The sequence below is a fragment of the Pezoporus flaviventris genome, unplaced genomic scaffold (genome assembly GCF_033815535.1).
Source record: "Pezoporus flaviventris isolate CSIRO_AGI_PZ_B2104156 unplaced genomic scaffold, CSIRO_AGI_Pfla_v1 ptg000035l, whole genome shotgun sequence".
Lineage (NCBI taxonomy): Eukaryota > Metazoa > Chordata > Aves > Psittaciformes > Psittacidae > Pezoporus > Pezoporus flaviventris.
The window spans coordinates 12,708,327-12,734,196 of NW_026892583.1; the positions used below are offsets into that span (position 1 = coordinate 12,708,327).

The 25,870-nt window shown below is 40.2% G+C and overlaps 1 protein-coding gene and 1 long non-coding RNA gene across 6 annotated transcripts; one reads left to right on the forward strand and one right to left on the reverse strand.

Annotated features, from left to right (window-relative positions):
* Positions 1-2,086: 2,086 nt before the first annotated feature.
* LOC133273920 (uncharacterized) lies at positions 2,087-4,607 on the reverse strand. The gene is made up of 2 exons (XR_009744960.1): positions 4,493-4,607; positions 2,087-3,265 (listed from the first exon to the last, which is right to left on the reverse strand). It is a non-coding gene; the product is annotated as an uncharacterized LOC133273920 (long non-coding RNA).
* On the forward strand, positions 4,528-25,870 carry NAA30 (N-alpha-acetyltransferase 30, NatC catalytic subunit). 5 transcript variants are annotated; one of them, XM_061462620.1, is made up of 5 exons: positions 4,528-4,652; positions 4,959-5,867; positions 13,437-13,560; positions 15,589-15,644; positions 22,587-25,870. In XM_061462620.1, the coding sequence occupies exons 2-5, from the start codon at positions 4,962-4,964 to the stop codon at positions 22,722-22,724; spliced, it is 1,224 nt and encodes a 407-aa protein (XP_061318604.1). In that variant the 5' UTR covers positions 4,528-4,652; positions 4,959-4,961; the 3' UTR covers positions 22,725-25,870. The 5 variants fall into 5 exon arrangements, with proteins under 5 accessions (XP_061318604.1, XP_061318608.1, XP_061318606.1 ...); XM_061462621.1 differs by having other exon boundaries at positions 4,588-4,672; XM_061462624.1 differs by lacking the exons at positions 15,589-15,644; positions 22,587-25,870 and adding an exon at positions 14,938-15,549.

Below are 25,870 nucleotides of genomic sequence, written 5' to 3' on the forward strand. Positions count from 1 at the left end.
TTGATTAGTGAAGAACAATGGAGAACGTTTTAGTTGAAGGAACTCTACTTCCATGTCAAACACTCATGTCAAAATACTTCCCCTTCTTTGAAAAGAAAAAAAAAAAATGCTTCTTTGTTAAGCATTGACCCACTGCTACAGTTTATTGCCAGATTAAGTGCAACTCTAAGGAATCTAAGGAATAAAATTACCTAAAGGTATTTTTTTGTTTGGTTTTTTTTGTTTGTTTTTTTTGTTTTTAAAGGTGCCGGTTCTGGTTGAGAACATCTGTTTAAAAAGCAGCTGTTGTTATAATAAAGACAAGAAATAAGACAACTAAGAGGCTAAGAGGCACAGTGGCCATAGGACACCTTCCACCTAACTTCAGAGAGTGATGGTGGGGGTATCTATCCAAGATTAAAGTAATTATGTTGAAGTCCCTTTATTTAATGGGATGATGACACCTCCAAAGCACAATTCACCTGACTTTCTTTAGAAATCTACTTTAGGATGAGCTTAATCCCAATACAGAAGTGCCTTTTCCTCCCGCTTAACATTAAGGGGAATAAAAGGCACCAGTTTAGAGGTGTCTGTCGTACCCATATCTACCTTTGGTTAAACAGATTCTAGCTATGGACAGTGAACTGTTAAAATCAACATCAGAACTAGGACTTTCTCAGTTTGGAGTGGTTCAACAGGTATTGGAAGTGGAACACAAAATCTTACTAGTGTGTTAGAGAGCACACAAGAGAGGATTTTTTCCAACGTACCTGTCACCTTATTGTAGGTAACACAGTGCTTTTATGGTAAGTCTGATCATCTTCACCCTCTCTAACGTTTGCTGGCACTGGATCATCTTCTTAACACAGATATCACCCTAACACATGGCTCAGACACTCCCAATCACACTGCTGCAACATGGCAAATGAGAGCAGAATTTCAGTCGTCCCTACACTGATGAAACATTTGTTCTTTCTGTTAAACTACCCAAGGGCAGTGAACTTAACAGCACTGCCAGTGTGCCAGAACAGTCCTGATCAGGCTCTCAGGTGTCCTTTGGTGCCTGAAAAAACACAAAAACCCAATAAAGCCTTGAACAAAATTATGTATGCAAACAACTTCGCAGAGCAGATAGATGCATCTAAAAACAGATCTGCAGAGCAACTGCAGGACACATAAAGCCAGCATGAATAGAGGTAACATGCATTAATCTTGCTGAATGAAACTTTGGAAAGCTCCAATTTATGGAGCTTTTTAGCTCCATAAATCTAAAAGGATTGAGACTCATTTAATTCTCAAAATGTAAGTATTTCCATCATGAATTACTTTGACTAAAAACCCTGTAATTCACTCACTTTCAAACAGGTATTTTACTCTTTCCCTACTTTGGTTCAGAAGTCAGCAATTCATAAGTGGAAGACTGTAACCACACAGTCTATTTTCTTCCTAATTAAAGAGTCCTGTTAGGACATGTGGAGTAGTTGCTGGATTTTCCTTTTAATTCCAGATCTGTCACTTACTTAAAAAATAACTGTAGCAAATAAAAATGAGCAAGTCTTACAACAGTCCTGCAAAGCTTTCATGTAAGAAAAGGAAAAACTCACTATGCTGCATTTTAAGGGGCCATGCATGTGTGTTAATAGTTGTGGCTGTTCAGCCTAAAGAGAAGCCTGCATGAAGACCTCATAGCAGCCTCCCAATATCTGGAAGAGGCCTGCAAGGATGCAATAGAGGGACTCTCCATCAGGGACTGTAGCAATAGGAAAAAGGGTAATGCATTCTAACTGAAACAAGTTCAGGTTAGATGTAAGGAAGAAGTTCTTTACTGTGAGGGTGGTGAGGCACTGGTACAGGTTGCCCAAAGAAGTGATAAATATTCCCATCTCTGGAAGTGCTGAAGGCCAGACTGGAGAGGGCCTTGGGCAACATCGTCTAGGGTGAGGCGCCCCTGTCCATGGCAGAGGGGTTGGAACTAGATTATTTTAGGTCCTTTCCAACCCTATTCTATGAATCTCTCATCTGTGGAGCTGAGCATCAAGCACAGCCCCAGAAACCTTTCCACAGCCCCAGAACCCTTTCCACAGCCCACACCCTCACAGACACAGTGTTTGTGTGTTACAGAAGACATTTATTGGCATCTTTGCACAGGGGAAAGCTCCCAGAGGGAATGGACTCTGTGAAAGAGGAAGGTCAGTCACTTTCCAAGTAGCAACATTGTGGCCACAGCCAGTGAGAGGAGAAAGCAGGGAGCAAGTCATCTTTGTCACCACTGTAGTCGTCAACGGCTGCTATCTCAAAACCACTGAGAAGAGAATGCTGCCACTCTTGGCAGAGGTCCACTGCACGAGGTCTTCCTTTCTTTGCAGTGTCCTGCACTCTGTCCTTCATCTCCCTCCTGCATGAGGTGGTCCTCATCTGTCCTCAGCTGTGAACACTGCAAACACAGCTCTGTGTATGAAGACCACCTTCAATGCCTGTAGAAAAGCTGTGGTGTAAGCTGATGTTATAGCTCCGCAGACTCATGCATTGTCTGCTCATGGGCAGCCAGATCCTGCGCCAGATGCTGGAAGAAGTTGAATGGCTTGGCTCTTTGCAAGGCTGGGGGCAAGACAATCTCCCCAGGAATCTTCTCATTCCCAAAGAAGTGGTCAGCTTCAGCCCATGGAGGGGCTCCAGGCACATGACCTGGCAACAGACAGGGTTATCTTCCTGGGGACTCCAGCAATCAAAGGTGCTTCCCACCCTGATGGCTGGTCCCAGATCCAGGAAGAAACCCTTTGACAAGAAACCAGACCACTGGCAAGCAACAGGGAGGTTTTCCACCAGCGCCTCCACTAACTCACTCTGGTTTCACAGTTTGTCCACTGACTGTTTGCTGTGCATTATAACATACATGTCCAAATCTGTCGCCTCAGCAGCATCTTTTTTTTTCACTGTCTTCCTCCTCTTTGCTGCTGCTGCTGCCCACCTCATGGCCCCTTTTCCTAAGCCACCAGCACAGCCTGACAATCAGGAGGAGCAGGATGCCAGCAATCACCCAGAACTGCCAGGTCCACAAGGCAGCAAAGACCAGGGCTCTCCAGGTCACATGATCCTGCTCCTTGCTCCTCTGCCCCTGGACCTTCTGCTCCAGCTCTTGCAGCACCAGAGCCATCTCATCCACAAGCATCTCTGAACGCTGCTGCATGTGGTCACGTGTCGCTTCATCCAGATCATCACGGACCGTGAGCACGTGCGAGAATACGCTTTGCAGAACCCAGAGTAAGAGCTTTGTGAGAGCCATGGCCTGCAGGAGAAAGAAGGAATTCAGAGGAGCTGGGAGGGAAGGAGGAAGGGAGCTGGTGGTGGGGGGAGCGGGGACAGGAGCCGCAGAGAGCTGGGGACAGGCAGGAGAGGGAACGAGGCAGCTGGGAGGCAGCAAGGGCTGCACCCAGGCCTGGTGGCAGCAGCAGCGTGCCCTGTGAGCCTCCATGATGCAGGGTGGGCACCCACCCCCAGGCGACCATGTTTCTGCCTCGGCCCTTGTCCAGCCCAGCCTCCCCCCTGTGTGTGCGCTCACCAATGGCCCAGGCATACAGGGATGCCGTAAAGGGCCTCCTCATCAGGGACTATAGCAACAGGACAAGTGGGAATGCATTCAAACTAAAACAGAGGAAGTTCAGGTTAGATACAAGGAAGAAGTTCTTTGTGTTGGGGTGGTGAGGCACTGGAAGAGTGCCCAAAAAAGTGGTAAATGTTCCATCCTTGGCAGTGTTCAGTGTGAGGGTGAACAGAGCCTTGGGCAACATGGTCTAGTGTGAGGCATTCCTGCCCACAGCAGGTGGGTTAGAACTGGATGATCTTAACATCCTGTCCAACCCAAACCATTCTGTGATTCTATGATTATTGCTGAGGCACCTACTAGTGTGTTCTTAAAGCAGAGATTATTTAATGCACAACAGCAGAGATTCCTTTGGACTTACTTCTTTCAGCCTCGCCAAGTTTTTGCTGTTATCAGTTGCACAACACAGTCTAAGGCCTGCCTTTGCCTATTCAGATGAGGAACCACGACTCACATTGTTTCTGAAAGCAAGAGCAGCAACTCCTGCACTTTTCTCTAACCTGCATCACCAGACACTGCTGGCATTGTCCTTGTGGGCAGCACCTCTGTCCCGCTGGGTACGGGTTGATCAAAGCAAAAACATCGATGGGAGCGTCTGCTGGGGTGTGAGTGAGGGCAGGAGAGGCAGCAAAGGGAGGCGTTCGAGGGCAACGGTGCCGCTGCCGGAGTATTCATAGATTCAACTGGTGAAACCTGCGTTCACCAGCTCCGGGGCGCACACGCTGTGGCAGCACCGGGGCTGCGGCCTAGGCCGGGCGGAACCGAAGGCCCAAGCCAGACCCCAGTGCCGGCCTCCCCCGGGGCAGGCCGCGAGCTCCGCAGCACCCGCAGGAGCGGATGCCGCCGGGCAGCCCGGGCCGGGGGCCGCACACAGCGGGTTAGCGCTGCCGGCCCCACGCTCCGCCAGCGTACTCCGCGCCGTCACCCCGTCGTCGCTAGGCCTCGCCGCCAAGGGAGGAAGTGTCGTAACAGCTGACAGGAAACTTGGCCGCGTGTTACGGCAGGGGCGGCCGCGCTTGGCGGCCGGTGGATGAGCGGAGAGTGGGAGCCGCGGCGCTGAGGAGTCGCGGGGGTGAGTGGCCGTGGCGGCAGGTGGGGAGGTTCGCGGGGTGGCGGGTGGTCGGTCGGGGCTCATGAGGGACTGGGGAAAGGCCTCTGCAGCGGTGGCGGGGGGAGCGGGGCAGCAGGCAGAGGCGGTGGCGGGGCGACGAGGCGGGGCCCGGGCACCGTTTCTGCCTTTGTTCGCGCCCCCCACCCACCCCCACCCCCCCCCAACCCCCGTCGCGACCGTGGCCCATGAGGCCGCCGCTTTCTCTTCTCGCCCCCGTCTCGTCTGACGCCCTCCTCCTCGGTGAGTTTGTGTCGGTCTCTCCCGTAGGATATGGCCGAGGTACCGCCGGGGCCTAGCAGCGTACTCTCCCCGCAGGGGGACACGCTCTCCCCCTTCCCCGGAGGAGGAGGAGGAGGGGGGACTGCTTCCTCCTCCTCTTACACCTTTTCTGCTGCCGCCGCCGTCTGTACCGGGGCCCAGGACGAGGAGGCCGAAGAGGAGGAGGAAGAGGAGGGACCCGCGGGAGGACTGGAGCAACAGCGAGGAGGAGGAGGAGGCAGCGACGGAGGCAAAGGGGGGCAGCAGCACCGCCACCACCATCATCATTCCCCGCACCACAACCACCAGCTCAACGGCCTTATCAGCCCCGAGCTGCGGCATCTGCGGGCCTCCCTCAAGGGCAAAATCCTCACCTCGGAGGCAGGGGTAGCTCCCGAGGGGCTGGAGAACAAGCGAGCCAGCAAAACAATGGGCTCTGGACAGCAGCAGCAATCGTCGCCCCCAACCACAGCACCGTGCTCATCCTCCCTTACCAACCACCTCCCTCTTCAGGGAAGGACTGCACCCTCTCCTCCTCCTTCTCCTCCAGCAGCAGCAACAAGAGAGGACAGTAGCCAGCCTGCTGCCACAACTACGACTGCTGCTAAGACTGCAGCCGACAGTGGACTGGCAGAAGGGACTGGCTTGGAGGAGGAAGAGCAGGAGGAGGGGAATAAAGGAGGGGAGCAGGAGGAGTCCCTGCTGCTACTCTCCGGGTCCTTAGCAGCAGCTTGTAGTTTGAAAGGCTCGGGAACGGACTCTCAGCCCGAGGAGGACATAACGATACGATACGTCCAATATGAGTCAGAGCTGCAGATGCCCGATATCATGAGACTGATCACCAAAGATCTGTCTGAACCCTACTCCATTTACACATATAGGTATTTTATCCACAACTGGCCACAACTTTGCTTTTTGGTAAGTGCCAGAGGGGGAAGGGAGGGAAGGAATTGGGAGTGGTTTGGAGCTGGGTGGGAGAGGATTGAAAGGTTGATATTTGTGGAAATGCTTCTAATAATCTTTTTGTGGATAAGGCCAAGCTTTTTTTGACCTACTGAAGTTCCTCTGTGACTTGTGCATGTATAAGTAAAGCATGCACCTGAAGTTCCTAAGTTGTTAATATATGTTTTAGGTGGTAGGGAAAGGATTTGAGCACAAGGTTAGGATCCAGGAATTCAAGGCTTCTAATCTTGGTTTTGACATTGACTTTTGTGACCTTTGGTATCTCACTTTATCATTCTGTCACAGTTCTGAGGTGCGTATTTAAAAAAGAAAGTACTTGGTCTACTAGTGTCTTACAGTGCCTAGTAAATGTTGCACAGTAGTTCTAAAACAGACTTGAGAATGGCTAATATAAATGCTCAGTAATACATGGAGAAACACTGTGAAAGGTTTTGTAGGCTTTTTGATCTGTGAGCTTACTTTGTAAAGAGACAAGTACAACTGTATTGCTTCTTACAGGTGTGAAAGTGTATGCAGCATTCAGAAATTCTTGTGCTGCTTAGATTGTCTTGCTGTACTAACAATGTATTTAGTTTTATATTCTTCCTGTTGCATTATTGTAAAGACTGATCTGGCTGTCACCCTGTCTTCCGAAATATTTAACAAATCTCATGGAAGATCTCGTGTCTCAGTTCAAAAGCATGCTTTCAGGATGATAATCCATCCAGAGGTATATAAAACTGAGTATGAATTGACCTGAGGAGTACACATGCACAGTGGGAGTTTAGCTGTTTGATTTATTCATAGAAAAATGTAGGTCTGCGAAACAGAACATTTATGGGAGTGTGTGATGCTTATTTGCTGTGGTAAATGATGAATTCTTCTCTCATGATGTTTTAATCAAAGCTGGACACCTTGCTGAAAGGTATGATTTAACCAGAACCAAAACACCCTTCAATTCATGAATAACTCTGTGAAATTTTAATAGGATATGAATACAGGAGGTAAGGCTAATGGAATCCATCTGGCCTTAAACTTCCTGAATGTTCTTGGTTTAGGGTTTGGTTTAATTTATAGTGGGATTTCTATGATTAATGGGAGGATTTTCAAAACCGTGCCTCTTAAAACCCTGAAGAGGGAATACAGTAGGATTATAGTAAGTTGAGTAAAGCGTTACCTTCTGGAACAAAATAGGACTACAAAAATATTTGCAGACGTTGTTTGGTGCGAAGTCATGTTTGCCATTATAAAGATACCGATCAGAGCAGAATGGTATTTTTTAAGCATAGAGCTATGTGTGACCGATTTACTTCTATTGAAAATAAATGCTTTTAAGCAACAAATGTTCATACTTTCCTCATCAAGTGTGTTGCTGGTAAAGTCAAGGTAATGTTGGATACAGTTAGATCACAATGCATTTGTTTAGATATTAAATCTTTAGGGGGTTTTCATCAGGGAGTAACTTGAGAATTTTGTGAGGAAACCACAATGACAACTTGTTTGATAGAGCAATATATCAGAAGTGCATTCAAAGAATAAGATGTCACTCAAGGAAAAGAAGGTATCTTTAAGCTTATTTTATCGTGACAGCTTCTCTTTGTTTTGGTTTCTTTTTTTTGTTATTGTTGCATTTTTTTGGCTTGGTTTTTTTTTTCTATAACCTTGATGAATCAACAAAGCTTTACTTGAACTCTGTATTTGCCCTTTTTTTTAAGGGTGGAAAAATGTAAAGTACATAAAACTGTAGAGATGAATATGTGGCTATGAATGACTAAAGCTAGCCGATTGTTATTACTTAGTAATTTGAAGGTCTTGGCATACGTTGAGTCAAATTTGATGGACTTTGTGACTGGTTTTGGTATTTTTAAGGTTTGTTTTTTAGCAATTGTCTTGAAGACTTTCTGTTCTATAAAATTTAATTATTCCTGCTGCTAATGGATTCCTGAACTACTACTGTTTAATAAGTCTCTTTAAAATATTTATCTTCTGTCAGGGACTTCATATTCCAATTAGCAAGAACAGTAGCAGGATACTGAGCAGAAGCTTATTGCCTGGTCTCACAGAATCATTTTTCTTTAGTGCCTTGTGTCCTCAAACCCTTCTGGTTCTAGGTTTTGATTGCTTTTTGGGAGAGGGGTTACACTGCAATTTGATTGCTTTTTGGGAGAGGGGTTACACTGCAATTTGATTGCTTTTGAAAAATGTATCTGTAGGGATCCAACTAATTCCTTTACTGAATTTCACCATCACCATTTTTAAAATCCTCCAGTGTATGCTCACATCTCTTCACTGCACTGTCATGGGCTCCCTTTACCTTCTCAGCATGTGAGGGGAAAATGCTAACCCCATTTAAATTGAAGATGGGATGTGTAATTTCTGTAAATGATCACCAGTTGTTCCTTGCTGACATTTATTCACTAAGCCTCCTAAACACCATAATTTTCCTATCTAGCATTTTGGCTACCTGACAATGCAGAGCTGTTTTCTGGGGGCATTATGAACATTATTCCTGGCAATGATTATCTCATGGGTTTGAAACTTGCTGAGTTTTGGCTTGCCTTCTCAAGGTGTACTGTTGCTACAGTAATGGAAAGGGCTGCTTGTTATTTCTTTTTGTTCAACTACCTCTTGTGTTTCTCTGATTTGGGAAGCTAACAAAGACCTCCCACAACCGACGCATATTTATGAGTGTGTGTATGTATACATTTTAGGGTCAGGTTTTTGTTGATTTAGGGCTCAAAATAAATTCCTAGCAGGATGTCACGGTGCCAGATACAAGAATGCACAACTGGAGGGAAAGCACAGTACCAACCCTTACTTGTTAGTTACTACCGTGTTCTGCTGTATCAGACTGCCTCCTAACTGTACACTCAAGTTCATAGTCACTTTAAAAGCGCCTGCAGATACTAGGAATCTTCAAAACCTGTTCATTTTAACATCAGATTCATCCAAACTGTCTTCCTGACTTTACGGTAACAAGTTGGGAATACTTGATTATCAGTTCTGATGTGTTACACTACAGCATTACTGACTGAGCTGTTGCAAGGTAAAAACCTTATTCATAAACTGCAACTGTCTGCTTAAACTCCAGTTTCACCTGTCTTTGGAAAAGCAGGTTTGTGCTGTGTGCTAGGTATGGGAGCCCTATAAGTGCCCAGTTTTTACTTATTCTCTGGAGCTCCGTCAGCCCAGTTTCTCTTCTACGCTAACCACGTTTCTGTCAAAAAATGATCCAGGAAAAGGGGATGTTTTGTTTTACATGAAGCATTGTCAAGCCTCACTATAGCTTTGTCCCCATATGGATTGTAAACACTTTTAAAAAATTGTAGCTTCCTTTTAAAGTGCTTTTGTAGCTTCTAGTCCTGTCAGCATTGAAATTCTGAAACTTCCATTTAGAACTGATACCTTAAATGTTTCAGAAAATTGTTTTCAAAATACTTTAGCATGGGAGAGGTGAGCTTAGGAAACCTTGCTCTGTGCCAAAGTTTGGGTAAGACAGGACGTAGTAAAAGCAGAGTTCTGGCTGAGTGGTGTAACCTTTCCTGTCATTCACAATGCTGCACCACGTGACTACTTTTTAAGCAAAAGGTCTCTGCTTCTGGGTTCATAACTTTGCCACTAGCTATAGCAGCGTTTATAATTTAAGCTTTCACAAGTTTTAAAATAACCTATTAATACCATATAAGTGGTTTTAGATGTGTTATAATCCTAAATGACTGCAGTTAAGAGCTTCTTGTTTTATACTAATGCTTTTTTTCTTTTTTTTTTTTTAATTGGATTTTCTGCAAGAGTAAGTATACTTCATGTTGAAATTAAGACTTGTAAGACGTTGCCTCTGTTTTTCAGTTGAGGAAAATTGGGACATAAAAGAACCAGAAAAAGTTAGGAAACTGAGAAGTCTTCCTAGCCTCATGACAGACGTAGGAAGAAATTCTATAACATCCGTTCTCAATTTGCAAACTCTCTCTGTATTCCAGTTTCCTCTCAAGAGTGATTGTGGTTTCAGACACAGGCTTGCTGTGCTGCTTCTCACTGTCAGCAGCTTTGTGAAAACTTAAGCCATTGCAGGATGAATATTGAGTACATACGAGTATTGAGTGCGTAACAACAGCTAGTGTAGTTTTCTGGCAATGCCCTAACATGGGAAGGAATTACTCGTGTCCAGTTTCATAGAGTGGAAACATAGAAACTTAGTGATTTGCTCAGTATTATAAAGAGCTCTGGCTGAAGTGCCAGACTTCAGCTTAAAACCATTAGCCTAAATGTATCTTCTAATGGCATTCAGTAATATGATCACTAAATGTAAGCCAAAGGATTCATACAGAGCTGTTTCTGTGATACTTTGGGATGGATTTTGGTGCATCTGTGAAAGAGAAGCTGTGTTGCAGTAGTGCAGGTTCTACTGCATTTGAATTGCAAAATATTTCAGGAGCGAGTTGATTGTTTCAATATTCTTCAAATGGGAACAAATATCACAGGGTCTGGGTATTCAATGCATACTCAGACTGGCTGACAGACTTAATGCCATCTTTGCTAATTAAATTAATGCCAGTTTAATTTTGTGAAAAGTGCTGTTCTTGCTGATTTGCAGGCATTTCTGTGCTAAGTTTTCTGGTAATGGTTGCCATAGAAAGGTATTAAAATCTAGTTTGTGTTAAGTATTTAAATTTACTCATAAGAACAAAGTTGATGCAAATACTGGGTTTGAATTCATATATTTTAATCCTGCTGATGACCTGTGATTGAAGTAACTCTTCTAGTAGTCCATGGGGTTTATAATACATAATAGTAACTTGGGCTGGATTCTGTTTGTAGGAACTTCTGTTTAGAAGTACTGTCATATACCTGAAATGAAAATTTGGCCCACAATTGTCTTTTCAACAAATGGTGTTGTGTGGGAATTATGTTTTTCTTTTTCCTTCCAACTCTCACTATTTCAGTAGGTCTTTTGGTTTTGTTCTTATTTACACAGTTTAACCTTTTCCAGGGAATTAAATTACAAGCATCGCAGAGAAGTTGTGGGCCCAGAGAAGCTGTGGCTGCTTCATCCCTGGCAGAGTTCAAGGCCAGGCTGGATGGGGCTTTGAGCAACCTGGTCTAGTGGAAGGTGTGCCTGCCTGTGGCAGGGGGTTGGAACTAGATGAGCTTTAAGGTCCCTTCCAACCCAAACTATTTGATGATTTTAGTTTATTTCTAGCAATGGATGAGGTTGGAGAGATGGAGAAAGAAGAGGTAAGGCAATACAATGCCTCAGATTGAGGTGGAAATTCAACACTCCCTCTGTAAGCGGAACATCTTAGATTAACTGGCAGATTTACCTTCCTAAAGACAGAGTAACACATTTAAGTATTTGGAGAACTGGTAACAAAGTCATGCTTCACTTAGCTCTCTGCAGCAATGGTAAAACCATTGGGCATTTGCTTCTTTGATCATAAACATAATTCTTTGCTGTCTAGCTTTCTAATTACATGATTCATGAACATAGCTTTTCAGAAAAGTGCCCTAAAGAAAAAAGAGCACAGATACACAGTGTCTAGAATGTCACTACTCTTGAACTGTGTAAAAAATATATCTTAAAAATATTCCTTATGGCTGTTACAACCAACAACTTGCACGTGTTCACTTCAGGGCAAAGCATCTCTTTAACTCTTTTTTTTTTTTTCTTTTTCTTTTTTTTTTTTTAGTGAGGTCTAAAATTACATCTAGGTACTCTGCATAATTATAGCAATGTTATGAAGAGTCTTTCTGATGACACTCTTTATTTAACTCACTGGTTTTCTCAGGTCTGAGCTGAGATACAAAACTTGCTTTTAGCTGATAGTTTACCTGCACAGCTTTAGTGTAAGTACAGCTTTTCTTTTCTATGGAATGAACTGTGTTGTACAATAAATGAAGGACTGTTCAGAGGCTGTATTTCAGTCCATTTAGATCACGCTACAAGTTTTGTTCATTGTTTTAAAACAATATTTAGACTGTTTAGGGTTGTTCTTGGATACCACTAAAAGTGTGGATTCCTGCCAAATAAAAACTTAGCAATAATTATATTTGACTGATGAGCTTAAGCTATTGGAAGTGGTGTTAAAATCATGCTGTATCTTAGCTTTGGAACTGCAGCTCATATGTTTGGGGCTGCTTCATTTCATCTTTGGTACAGCTTCTGGCTGGCAGCTGACCTGGTTAATAACCCACCATCCAGGTAGAGATGCCAGAAGACATTATTCTTCTTGGAATGAAAAAACTGTGTATCCACAGTATAATCTGCATGAATGAATCTTCTATCTGTAGAGCCTTAGCCTACAAGCTGTGTACAAAAAGGTTCAGGTGGTTGGAGGCTTACGGAGTGTAAACCATAGATTTTGGAGAAGCAAGTGCTGGGTTCACAGGTGGGCTGCACTGAGGTCTGGCAGTACGGGCTCTGGCAGGTCCTTTCCATTTGATGTGTGTTATTGTTGTAAATTTGGATTATTCAGAAGTGCCTATGCTAGCACATGCTTGTGCCAATTGTATGCTGTAGCCCTGGTTTAGTTGCTACTCTTGAGCCCAGGCTAGTTCCCCCCTGCAGATAGAGGTCTATCAAAATATGTGGATCCATTTATACACATATACTTACAATTATGAGTTTCCTTTTTATCTCTGTCAATCTTTCCTGAACTAACAGTAATTCATTCTCCCCTTGGATGCTGTCCTGCTCTGCAGCATTATTCAGTTTTAGTGCTCCAGGTTATAATGTCATTAATCTGATTCTGTCTAACCCTTCAGTTAACATATGACTCGGTTTTTCTTACGCTTTTTCTCTAATATATTTCATGGTAAAAGTTTGGTGAACACAGTGATTGTGCAAGTGGTTTGATACGTGTTTATTTTTCCTCAATGTTTCAGAATGACTACATCTCCTTGACCATGCTTTTTGTAACAATACTGTTGGGATTAACTGTCGGTACATAACTCTTAAAGAAGGAAATCTCTGAACAGTTAAAATGTGTGATATTACCTCTGTGCTTTTTTTGTTTGTTCTTTGGGTGTCATATGACTGAAAATGACGGTTTCTAAAGATTAAATGCAGCAACATTTTTTTGTGACCCTTTGTGGCCTTGACATTAAAACCAGACAAAAATTAAGCATTTTATCTACCACAGACCTTGAGGATGAAAATTTAGGAATGGACTTTTCTTCCTCTGTAGCAGCCCATGTGAAAGGATGATCTATGCCTTAACTTGGTATTTTTATTTTCTCTCCCTTCTTTCCTATCACATGTGTTTTTGCCTGTAGACTTTATGGATTAATAATGTGGTTTTCTCCAGGACAATTCATTGGATGTTAATTGACTTGTAACTTTATTTAAATATAATAAAGAAATGAGTCCCTTAACCTTATTTATAAACTTTTGGAGATGTTTTAAAAATTTATTTAGTAATTTTTTTTTTTTTTAATCACTTTATGCAAATGTTGTGTGTGGCTGTTTCACTTAAAATGAACTGGTTAACTACTTTTGGTAGCACTGTAGATCACAAACTGAGAATGCATACATGTATGTTTGTCTTTAAGGCCATGGTAGGTGAGGAGTGTGTAGGTGCCATCGTCTGCAAGCTGGATATGCACAAAAAGATGTTCCGCAGAGGTTATATAGCCATGTTAGCAGTGGATTCCAAATACAGAAGAAAAGGAATTGGTAAGAATAGCCTTTTTTGTTACTTCTTACTTAAATCCTGTAGTTGGGATAAATGCAGTTGTCATAAAGGTTTAAGCAGAACTGAACTTCTTCATGTGGTGGGTTTTGTTATCCCTGCCTTACTTGACCACAGTGGCTCCCTAGTGGCTTTTCATATTTTATTAAAATAACTTAAAATGCTCTATGAGATTTACATGTGGAATACAATGAAGCTTAAACAGAAAGGTGGTTAGCAGCCCCTTACCTCTGTCTGTTACCACTGTCAAATAACAGCATTGGGAATTGCTTTGCTTTTTGTTGTGTGCCTTCATCACTGTATTTTTATGTTGTGTTCAGTCTTTTTTCAATGAACTTATCCCCTGGCTTTCCTCTATCAATTATGCATATATTGCCCATTGGGGAGAATATATGTAGCTCATTGTTGTATTAATAAGTGAAGAAAAATAGCTGTGTATTGCTAGTTGAATGACTGAAACAGAGATCTGTTTTGTTGAGAAATTCCATGATAAAAGAAATTGCTTTTGGTAGGGAGTTTGCCTTTCCTCATTAATCAGTTTTGCCCTGATGAAGGGATTTTCCTTCTAACACCAGCTATCCTAGTTGGCTTAATTAAAGATCTGTTCTTATGGAACTTATTTTTTTTGTGTGTGTGTGTTGGTTATTGAGAAACTACATTTTGTAACTTTTTTTTTTAAATTTAAAATGTAGATGTCTGCTTTAAAGCTTAGAAATGTGTTTCACCACTCACTCACTCTGAACAGCTCATATTTTTGTGATTAAAGACAAAAAATTACTTGCAGTGGAAAAATGTGGTGAGGCATTGCAGAATGGTACTGTTGTGTTGGTTCTCTTCAAAACCCCCCTGATAAAACTCCAAGAAACATGAAGTACTGCATGTTACCATGACTGTTCAAGCATGTGTGGATTGTTTTGTTGCAATTCAAAAGCCATTGTTAGTTTCTGTAGTGGAGCAGAGGGAAGAGGGTGCTGAGAAATCACTGTCCTTTCCTTTTAGCTGAATCATGAAGGAGCCTGCCATAATTTAATTGCAGGTGCTTGGATTCATAAGTAAATAGGAACTAATACTGTCATTATGAAAATCTCTGCAAGATTTTCTCCTAGTTTTAGTTAATTCATTATTTTAGAATTACATAAATAGACTTTATATTTAAAGCCTTGCTTACTTTAGCATTCTGCCTGTTGATTTTTTCCTGCATTTGCTACCTTGCTGTTTCTCCACGTATGCTATTAATCTGAAAATTTGTTATAAATGTAGTACAGTGTTGTCATACATTTAATGAAAATCCTAATTGATTAAGGTTCTGAGAATATTTTAAAACATTCTCTAGATTCCTTGGTGTTTTTTTTTTTCTTTAGCCACCTTATAAAAGTGAGATTTATGCAATTTTATGCAATTTCATTGAACACCATTTTTTTGGTCTAATAACTTTGAAATAAATTTACAATTACACCCCAGTTCTACAGACAGGGATATTACATTTGTAGGACTGTTGTGAAACAGATGAAAAATAATGATAAAGAATTAAATTAATGCTTGACTGAGGGGAAGGGATGGGCTTCAACCATACTATTGGATACTAGCAAATCCAAATGGGAGCGAGCCACAAGAAAAGTGGTTTCAAAAGCTCTGTTACTAATAGAAGTATTTGGTTTAGTAAGAGGAAATTCCCTTGGACATTGTATGTCCTTCAAGTACGTGCCAGCATATTTTGACTTTAAATGCAAGAAAAAGGGATGAATCACATCTTGGAAGGCTATGTATAACACCATGTTAAACATAGAAGCCTGTTTCTAATATTCTTGTGTTAGAAATATCTTGCACTTAAGGTGAGTCTCTGGGTAACTTTATGGATTATTTTAATGTTCAAACTTGAGACTGTGTCTTCTTTCTTTCTTTCCTCCCTGCTTTCCCCAGGTATCATGTCATGTAGATAGCGCACATTAGTCATATATATACTAGCATCTTTTGCACTGCAACTCTTGCACTTACTGAAATCTATATTTCAGGTACAAACTTGGTTAAGAAAGCTATTTATGCTATGGTTGAAGGAGATTGTGATGAGGTAAGAGTTTATAATCAAGAACTTTCATAATGTAAATGGTTTGCATTCTCCTATATGCGGATTGAATTCACAGGTTTTTCTTCTACAGGACGTTTTTAGGTGGGAAATGGGTTGCTAAGAAGCTCTTTCATTTATGATAAAAGGAAAAATAACTCTGAAAAGGCATATGGCACAAATGGGAGAAGGATTTTCTAAATTTATCATAAGTGCTTAAATTCAGTGTTTCATGTTTTGTTTTACTTTGTAATGCTTCCTCAGCCTTTGGTCGCAAGCACATTTCCCTCCAAAGACTCTAGTCTAGGGTGCTAATGACCAGTGTAACTTAACCTGTTGTGTGTAATATTTCCATACTTTCAGAGTACACAAAGATACTGAAATAGTACATGCCGTAGTATTGCGGAATGTGCTTTTATCGCAGCAACTCATCAGGCTGTTCTGACAGTGCATAACTATGTTTACATAGCACCAACAGAACTCTGTAATGATTCAGTACGTCAGTGAAAACTTGGAAGGAAAGTGACTGAATCGCTGTCAGACTTTCTTTGTACTATATATTGTTACTCTTTCCTTTTAGCAGATTACAGTCCCTACTGTTTAGGGCTTGCTTTATTGGGGTTTATTTTTTTTTTTAAGTTGTCTGTTTGAGGGGTTTTGTTTGCTTTTTTTTTGTTTTTTTGTTTTGTTTGTTTTTTTTCTTTTTTTTTTTTTTTTTTTTTTTGTTTGATGGGATGGTACTGATACATATATAAAAGTATAAAAAGCAGCTGTCTTTATATGCTGTGTTTAACCTGTGAGGAATGCTCCTTACATCTATCCTCCTTTGACTGTCTGTCCTTCTTAGCCAGTTATCTGCCCCTTTAACTTTCATCTTGTTGGTACCATGCATTTGTTACTTGTTCCTGATATATGATTGTTGTGTCATTTCAGTGTGTCATGATTAATCATTCTTTGATCTCTCTGTTACATTGTTTCAGCTTCTCTCTCAATTGTCCTACTGCAGTGTGGCAAAATTTCTTCTGTAAAACTACAGGTTTTGTCACAGGATTTCTGGCGCATACTCCTTATTTTTCTGCTTTGTTGTGTTACACCTCTTGCAGCACCCCTGCATGTGCTCTCATTTCATTGTTTGAAATACATACTCTTCTTTTCAGATTTCTTCATGCCTGTGCTTACTGGTGCCTTTTTATATTTCTCTCTCTCTCTCCCCCCCCCCCCCCCTTTCCCCTGCCAATTTTTGTCATACTAGGGCAGTATAATGTAATCTGGTAGTTCTGCAATTCTTTAAGTTCTTTGCTTTGGCTTGTTGCTTCTGTCATCATATGTAATATGCTTTGCTCTAATCTGTTTTACTACTTGCTACACTGAACTAATAAAAAAAATAGGGTTGTGGGTTTTTTTGTGGGTTTTTTTTGTGTTTTGTTTTTTTTTTGCAGGGGGGTAGGTTCTTACCCCACCCCCCAAACTTTTCACTGTGGTATTGAATTAATTTGCCATTGCTAGATTATTCAGGATTTAAAATATTAAAGAAATAATTGAAGAATAGTATCACACTGTTCACACTGCAGCTGGAGAATTGAAATGTAATTGCCTACTGTAGTTAGGGTAGTGGCAGAACCAGCTATTTCTATTCAAGCTACCAAAGTTGCAATAATTACCATATGATTTATGAATGTATATGTACTACTCACATAACTTAATTTCTAAATTGGACTAACAGGTATGCACATAGTAATCTGTTCTGTGTCGTCTTCTATGACTGTAATATTCATCTAAGAGCCCTTCTTACTGTTTTTTATCTTTGGAAAAATTAAATAAATGTCGTAAGGATTGCAGGCTAGTCTGCAGTGAGACCTCAGTAATTCTTAGTCACAGATTTTCATTTATGGTGCTGTATAAATGCTTTGTACTAAGTGCAGAGGGCATTTTTCAGAGACTCTTGCTGTCCCTCTTTCATCAGAGGCCCTACAATTCAAGCTCCTTAAAGTATGTGCTGGACGGGTACAGGCATGTTTCAAAGACTGTGTAACTGTTTGTGGGATGATGATTCTAAACTAATTATGCCTTGCTTCTTGGGGGCTTTTGCATCAGCTGAGTCTGGTGCTGGCACAGCATTTTGAAACAGGAGCCCGTTACACCCAGGCAACATGGAGCACAAGCAGAGTATTTTTCCAACTTTCTACAACAGTTAGCAGAGGCATACCTTCATTGATTTTACGTATTTTTCCTGTTTTCATATGCAGCTTATCTACAGCCAAACAGCCAATGTTTTCATGCTTTCTTTTTATTGTCACCAAATGTAGGCTTCTTCCAGATATACGAGGTACAAAATAATGATGTTGCTTACTTGGTACCACATAGTGGATTGCTGAGTTTTCAGTCATGACCAGAATCTGAAAAATCGAACTAGCTAGCTATAAAAAGTCTGGCTCTGTCTGTTTGGCTGTGTTCAACAGAGCCAAAACATTTGCTTCACCAGATTTTACAAGTTGTTGGGAGAAGAGTTTCTGGCTGTCTAATTGATGCCTAGAGCTGATCAAACATGAAGTAGTGCATCACAGCAATATGTCTTTGTGAGGTGTGTAAATAGTTTAATCGTCTCTGCTGCTATTAAGATATTTTTCTACATCACTTAATAAACTCAGAAACATGGTGAAAATAATAAGATGCTGCTACTTGATAGAAGATGACCTGGAATTAAAAAAAAAAAAAAAAAGTTTGCTGCTTTTTGAAACTTTCATGAAATTGGACTAAACACGTGAAATGCAGCTGTGGGTATCATCAAAATTTCCAAAGGCTGCTTGGAAACTAGTTTCTTCAATCTAATTATGGAATAGGTGCAGTAAATGTATGTAAGAATTTGTGGTATATAATCTGGTAAGTGCTTTGTTTGGTGTGTTACCTTTCAAAGTACCATAGATTGGACATTTTGAGGTATCAGCATTAAGTCCTGAAAAATAAAGGATTTATACAACACCATAGATGAAAATCTAGAAAATTCACTACCGATGTGCTGATATTTCAATGTATGCTGCAATATTTTAGTGGTTTAGGATATATTTTTTTCCTGTAAACTATTTTTGTGGGAATAAATGAAGCCAAGCTGTGGAACAAGTGGTTTGCAGTGCAAGCTTCTGTGGTTAGCCAGCTGCCAAAGAGATAGTTTATGCTGTATGCCATCCTTCAAAGACAAGAGGCATTATCCTTCCTTCCAGGTTGTTTCCCAGCTTGAGGAAGCTGGGGTAAGTAAAGAAGTGAATTGGCTGGAACGGAATTTGTGTGGAGGGGAGGAGCTGGCCATGGCTTACATTAGAATAGAAGCAAGGGAAGTGATCTGATGGGGGGGGGGGGGGGGGGGGGGGGGATGGGATGGGGTATGTTTGAACTAGAAATAACCTTCAAGCCTGAAGAAAGTACTCAACAGCATGCTTTGAGCTGGAGTGTCTGGGGTATAGCATTACAAAACTTGAGGTGTCTTTGCCTCCTTTTTTTTTTTTTTTTTAACTGTGGCTTTCTCAGGTATTTGTTGTTAATGAATTCTAATATTTGGGGTACTGAACTGGAGGTTTTTAAGATTATAATGACCTGAGTTTCCAATAAGTCACAAGGATGAAGAATATGGGCTGGTTGCATGGAAAATGTGAACTACAGAAATAGACCAGGTGAAGGTGAATAGTTTTGCTCCCATGTATTTTTCCTATAGTTTTGCAAGTTGGATTCAGGCTGAGTACATTTGCTTAGTTTTTACCGACAAGCAGTTTTTAAAAATTGTAGCGCTCAAGACCTTCACATAGAACTATTCCATACCTTAATCACAATTAGAAAGGAGTTGTTCATTCAGGTTTTCTATCTGTAGCAAATGACTGCTTACAGTTCATTCACTTTGTATTACTGAAATAATGTACCATGTAACTGGTAACTAAAATAAGACTATAAAGTGGAACTTTTGAGAGCTGTTCTAAGCAAAAATGTGGAATGTGAAAAGGAATTGCAACTTCTCATGAGAATTTCCACTGAAACATCAGAGTGATTTAAAGGGGATTTGTTTTGGTTTGGTTTTTTTTTTGACCACCCCAGTAGGCATGTCATTTTAGTTCAGTACCACACTAGTAAAAATTACATGTATATTTCAATATAATCCTATTTAAGTTGAGATAAAATGTTAGGTTTATGAAATTTAAGACTTACGAGAAAGTAACAGCCTTCAGAAGGTTGTGACTTGTGCAGAAAATGCATTTAAACCCAGTCAGGCTTTTGCTGTTCTCCAGGGGAGGATATGATTGTGTTATTGGAGGATTGAACAGGCATATATGTACCACAAAATAGACCCTATGAGACCAGAAATAAATACAATAATTGAGGGTTTGGAGCTTGATCGAAGATTTTGTGCGGGTAGAGATGGATCCTTTACAAAATGAAGCTAATGAAATTTGGATAAAATGTGACTGTTTCCTTTTTAGATACTAGAAACATGTGTTTAGACCTTTGAGATAAAAGCAGTTATGTTGAGATCAGGGAATTACTTTTAATTCTGCTAAGTCTTCATTAGAAATACCAGAGCAAATCTCTTGCATTTGCTTTTAAGACGAGCATTGACTCAGGAAGTAGGATTCCAGCAAACCTGAATTTCAACATTTAACCACTCCCTTAAATTCAATGATCTGCAGTTTTGGAAGTCTTTTAGCATTGCAAAGTATTTGAGCTTGCAGTTGGATATAGACTTGTTATATCACTCTGACAGGTTACTAAACTTTTATGAGAGTGAATGCCATTTGTAGCTCAGAGTTCAAATAATAGTCTTCTGCACTGTAGATTTACATGGGTCAGATTTCTTCTTTGGCATAGTGCTTTGTTTTAATTTGAATTAAGTTGTACAGTGTGCATAACTGTGTAGGAAATAGCACTTTTCAGGAAAATTGCAGCACTTCCATAATTTGTTATAAATTGTTATCCATTTTAATAGATTAAGGATGTTAAGAGTACTTGATCAAGTCACAAGACTTGATGGTAGTATTCTCTGGAGGGCCAGAGAAAGAAATTCAATCCCTAATTCTTGCCATAAGACAAGAATTGAATTAGGTTGTCCTAAGTGTGCAAGTACAACGGAGTGTCTTGCTGTAACTTGAGAACTCTGACTATTAATATTTTAATGTGTGACCCTTAGTTCCTTTTCAGAAAATGAACTTCTTCTAAGTCTTACATTGTTCATTGGGTTGTTAACTCAAGGTTTACTATTCTTTCAACATTCTTACACTGAGAAGTGCAGGGAGAATTATGTATGGGAATGTGGTTAGAGTGGCTTGAAACTTGAGTAATGCTCAAATATATACATTAAATGGATTTTAAATCTTATTGAAGATGACTAGTCTAACTGCTGACTGCCTACCTCTTGTACATTGGCTTAGCCACTCCTCAGACTGCAGAAAACAAACCTGATGAGGAGAAAAGGGAAAGATTTTCTAACACGTAGCTTGAAGTAACTCAGCAATGAGCTTAGTGAGATGGCAAAATAGGTGAGGGGGAATGGAAGTGTGTACCTGAAGGTAGTAGGGCCACAGAGTCCAAGAAATAGACTGACTTAAACTGCTCTACAAATACACACTAATATTTTGTGCCTAGTTTTAGGAGTGTGTGTGGAGGGATGTTAACCAGTTTTCCTCCTTTTTATTGAAAGAGAAGGTTGTCCTGGGTTGTGAGATGGAATAGATGACTTTTTTTGGACTTGGGGAGTCTTACATATGTAGCCCTAACTACACAGAGTGGATATCTCTGTGTCAAAATAGTTGTTAGTGGACTTAACACCAGCAGTAATCACTGGTTTGTTGCAGAAGTTGCTTAAGCTGTATTTTCATTATATGTTCTTTCTGCGGTGTCCATCAGCTCTTGTTTAATACCTGAATGTACATTGTCAAGGGACTGTATGTAGTCTAGTCAGCTTATTAGTTCAGCCTGGGTTCTTGCACAACCATGATTTGTCCTTAATAGCAGAATCATTAAGTAACTGCATTGAACAACAACAAAGAGGCAAAACAAGGTTTTGTCATTTGGAGTGGATACACAGCTTACCAGTTAACAGCAGAGCTCTGTTCAGTGAGTGGAGAAAAGAGGGGAAAACCATTCAGAGGAACATAGTGCCACAGTTTTGTAATTAACTTCTTGATAACACCAATGTAGGGGTTTTGCCTGTACTTGAGACTTCTGGGACAATTTTGAATCTTACTTAATTTGGGCTACTCTTATACTTGGGTTTGGTCTGAGCTATTTGTGACAGGTCTTCCTGCAGCTGGGGTCTTACCAGCACGGGGAGGGGAAAGATGGAAAAAGCTGCTTTTTCTTCCTGGTGTGCACTCTGATTTGGGTTTGGGATGCTTGTGTTGAGCACAGCTATTGGTTGCAAACATTGGGTCTGACAGCTAGTCCTAGAATGCTGAAGCTTATATCTGGGTCTGTATCTATTGAATTAGAGGCCAAAGATATTAAATGACTAAACAAGATCTCATGTGCCAAGTTCTTGTGACATGTAAAGGTTTAATTTCTCATCCAAAATTCAAAGTATGTTTTGGACCCTAACGTGTTTGGTAGGTTGGTTTTGGTTTGGGATTTTTTGAGGGGGAGGTGTTGGGAGGTGGGGCTTATTGGTTGGTTGGGGTTTTTTTCCTTCGCCATTAGGTAATGGGTTGAAATACTATTTACAGCAAAGAACTAAAATCTTGATATGAATGAGTAGTTGTTTACAGCTACAATTGTTGATGCACTACTATTTATTTTTTTAAAATGTGGGAATGGAGAGGGGTTGCTTCAATAAGTTGATTCCACTCATAGCTAATAAGTGTACCCTTTAAAAACCTTGAAATTACTTGAGTAATTATGTGATTGCAACTGCTTTCTAATATGATAACACGTTTTTCCTCTTTCTTGTTTGTTTTTTTTTTTTCTCCCTCAAAGGTTGTATTGGAAACAGAAATCACAAATAAGTCTGCTTTGAAACTTTATGAAAACCTTGGTTTTGTGCGAGACAAGAGGCTGTTCAGATACTATTTAAATGGAGTTGATGCACTGCGTCTTAAACTATGGCTGCGTTAAAAGAAACCATCAAATCAAGAAACTGACGTCCCAACAGCGCAGGGTTGTCCTTTGCATGCAATGCAATTTGTACAAAATTGCTTTGCAGGTGGACTTAGTAATTTTCATACAGCTCTTAATCTGTCAGTGTCTCATTGAGTGTCGCACATATTTGTTGCACTTTGGCATGGCGCATTTGTTCAGAATTAAAATCGATTGTTTCCGACTTCAAGTTCTTTTGGTACCAGCAAGATGTGCCAGTTGATAACCAAGATATTTTCATTCGTTTGCAAGTCTACTGACTGTATTACATACACAGTGAACGTTTTATCAAAGAACCTGTATGTGGAACATGACTTCTGGTTCCAGAAAAAAGCCAACGTAGATTGTAAAATTCTATGAGTATACTAACATTTCATACAAAAATTGCCATAGTTTTCTGGGAAAAGGCTTCAATTTTAGGTTTTATTTTTCAATATTAAATTTTCCATTCTTAAATATTGGTACCTCAGTGATTAGTGAATGAAAAAATGTATTGTAGGGTGGGGTGTGTGTTACAATGAGTAACAGTAACAATTAAATTGCGTCTGCCAGTGCCTGTATAGATAAGTATATTTGTCTTCACCTCTTAAGTTTGGAGTGCATGCTTTTATTCTTTTACTTTCTTCAGTTGTCTTTGCAAGAAAATTTCTGCTTTTATTTAAATTCTGGATTTGATAATAAATTATTTCAGATTTTTATAATTTGGATACTTCTCCCAAATTAGGGTTTGGAAGACCCTTCTTTTCTTATAGCAAGAAGTGTAAGCTATTTTGAAAACCTTGAGTAGCTGCTAAAAGAGAACCTGATGTCACCAGTAAATCTCTGCTGGTCTTGGATGCACTTTTTTCATTAAAAGAGTGAGGGACTTTTGAAAGAATATATAGAAAATTAATGTAAATTGGTATGATTTTATTTAATCAAAATTATTGCTAGAAGCTCAGAAAAACAGCTGTTTTAAGATAGTTAGAACAATTTTTTTTCAGATTCAGAGTGCTTTGCTTCACTGTTCTAAAATGCTTCACTCTTGGTCTTGGAAATAAATTTCAAGGTGTATTGTATGCATTTTTAGCTGCTCTAATTTTCTCTAAACTTTCATGAGCTAAATTATTGGGGGATCTTCACCCTCTAAAATCAAAGCAGAGGGGAAGGACTTCTCTCTTTCTCGCATTTGCTCTTGCTCTGTTTTTCTCTATTTTTCCCTTTTCCTTTCTGAAATTGGGCTTACATAGGTTTTACCAACACCCATCAATATTTTCAGTAATTACAGTGTCTAGGCTTTCTTGTTCAGTGTAATTATACAGCCCAGTTGTATGAATGAGTTTGATTTTTTCACTTTGGAAAGAAAGGTATTAATTGGCTTGTGGAAACACCTATGTAACCTGTGAAAAGGATGAACTCTCAGTGAATCTGCTTTTCTGTAGCTGAGCGTACTCTTCAGATTTGCCTTACTACACTTTTTTTTTTAATTATTATTATTTTTGAGGTTTGGTTTGAGTCATGGGGTTTTTTTTGCTAATTACTATACACTTACAAACAAAACCAACAGAACCCCTACCTCCAGTAACATTTGGAAAAGAGCCCTGTGCAGGAAAACTTGCTTTAGAGGGACGCCTTATTTTGCACAGACCAATCGCACATGGTGGTGGACATTTCTTACCACGTACAAATCATGAGTTGTATTTGAAAATAAAAGATTTTTAATGGAAATTGGCCCTTCTGAGTTTCTGCTTGGAGACACCATTTATGCTTTTGAGGGGGCTTATATTCCTCAGTAAAGAAAACATGCTTAAAATGATGCCCAAGAGAAGATATAATAAACTAGAGACTGCTATTCACAGAACGTGTTGAATTCAGCATAAAACCTGTATGTTGCCACTGCTGACTTGTGACGTGCTAAAACCTTTTGTTCATGTCATCCCGATTGCCAGGTTTGCCAGTTTTTCTGGGTGGCTTTTCAGGAGGTTTTGTTCATAGTTCAGCCCTAATTGTCAGTAATGTTAAATCAGTCAAAACAGATTTCTGTTCACCATGTTCCAGATGGAACCATGACTGCTCTGGCTTGCTTGATCTAAGGGGACAGATCAGAGAGGTTTCTTACCTTGTTAATGGCTGTTGGAATTGTATTGCACATTGCAAAAGGGGCAAGCTTTTGTGTCTGCTGATGTTTAAAAACTGAAAAGCCAGACAGGCAAGTTTTCTGTGGGTTAATATTTAAGCCATGGGTGTCTTCAGATTCAAAAGCTAACTTAAAAGTTAGCTGAAATCACTTTTCACGAAGGCACTGCCAAAATCATTATTTCTAAGCAAACTTCAAATACAATTCTGTTTGTTTGTTGTAAGAAGTAATTGTCGCTGTGCACGTTTTGAAAATACTGCGCAAAATAGGTGCATGTTTCTTTTAAAAGAGCGCGTTACCTGAAAGGTTTTAATATTGCTGCTGTGTAGTACACAGCTCACAATGGGAGATTCTGAAGCTGTATGTGTTGGCTCATATTAAAAGAAACAGATTTGTTCTCTGTGTTGCTTGGGATTTGGATATCAAGTGGGAAGTTTTGAATTTGCAAAGAGATGAAAACAGGTTGAAAAGTTGATGAAAAGAGATGAAAATGAAAAGTTGTTTTTTTTTTTCTCATGTCTGTTGCTGAAACACAGTTCTTTCACCCTCATCTTTTGCATTGACAAATCTTAACTAAGGAGTTGATCACTTTTATATTTAAATTTGCCCAAATGTTACTGTTGGCTGACATGTCAGTATGGATGTTTGTATTGTTTTTTAAGAAATGATCAGGTTCATCACCTTCAAGAAAATAGGCATAACCTAATTGGCATTGCATAGTACATCACAAACTGTTTTTCAGGGCACTGCAAGACATCGCTAAAACTGAGTGCTATGTTACAAAGATTTCAGGTCTTGTGTAAACATTACAACCTATATTGGAGTTCAGGTATCAGGTGGGCATCTGAAAATATCAAGTGTATCTCAAAATACTGGACTGCTGTTTTAAGTGGATTATACTCTTCTATCCCTTTATCCTTTTTGATGAGAACAAAAACAGTGGATTATGAAATGTACAAGCTGTCTAAATACGATGCAGTCAAATAAATGGTTGTTTATTTCCTTTTTA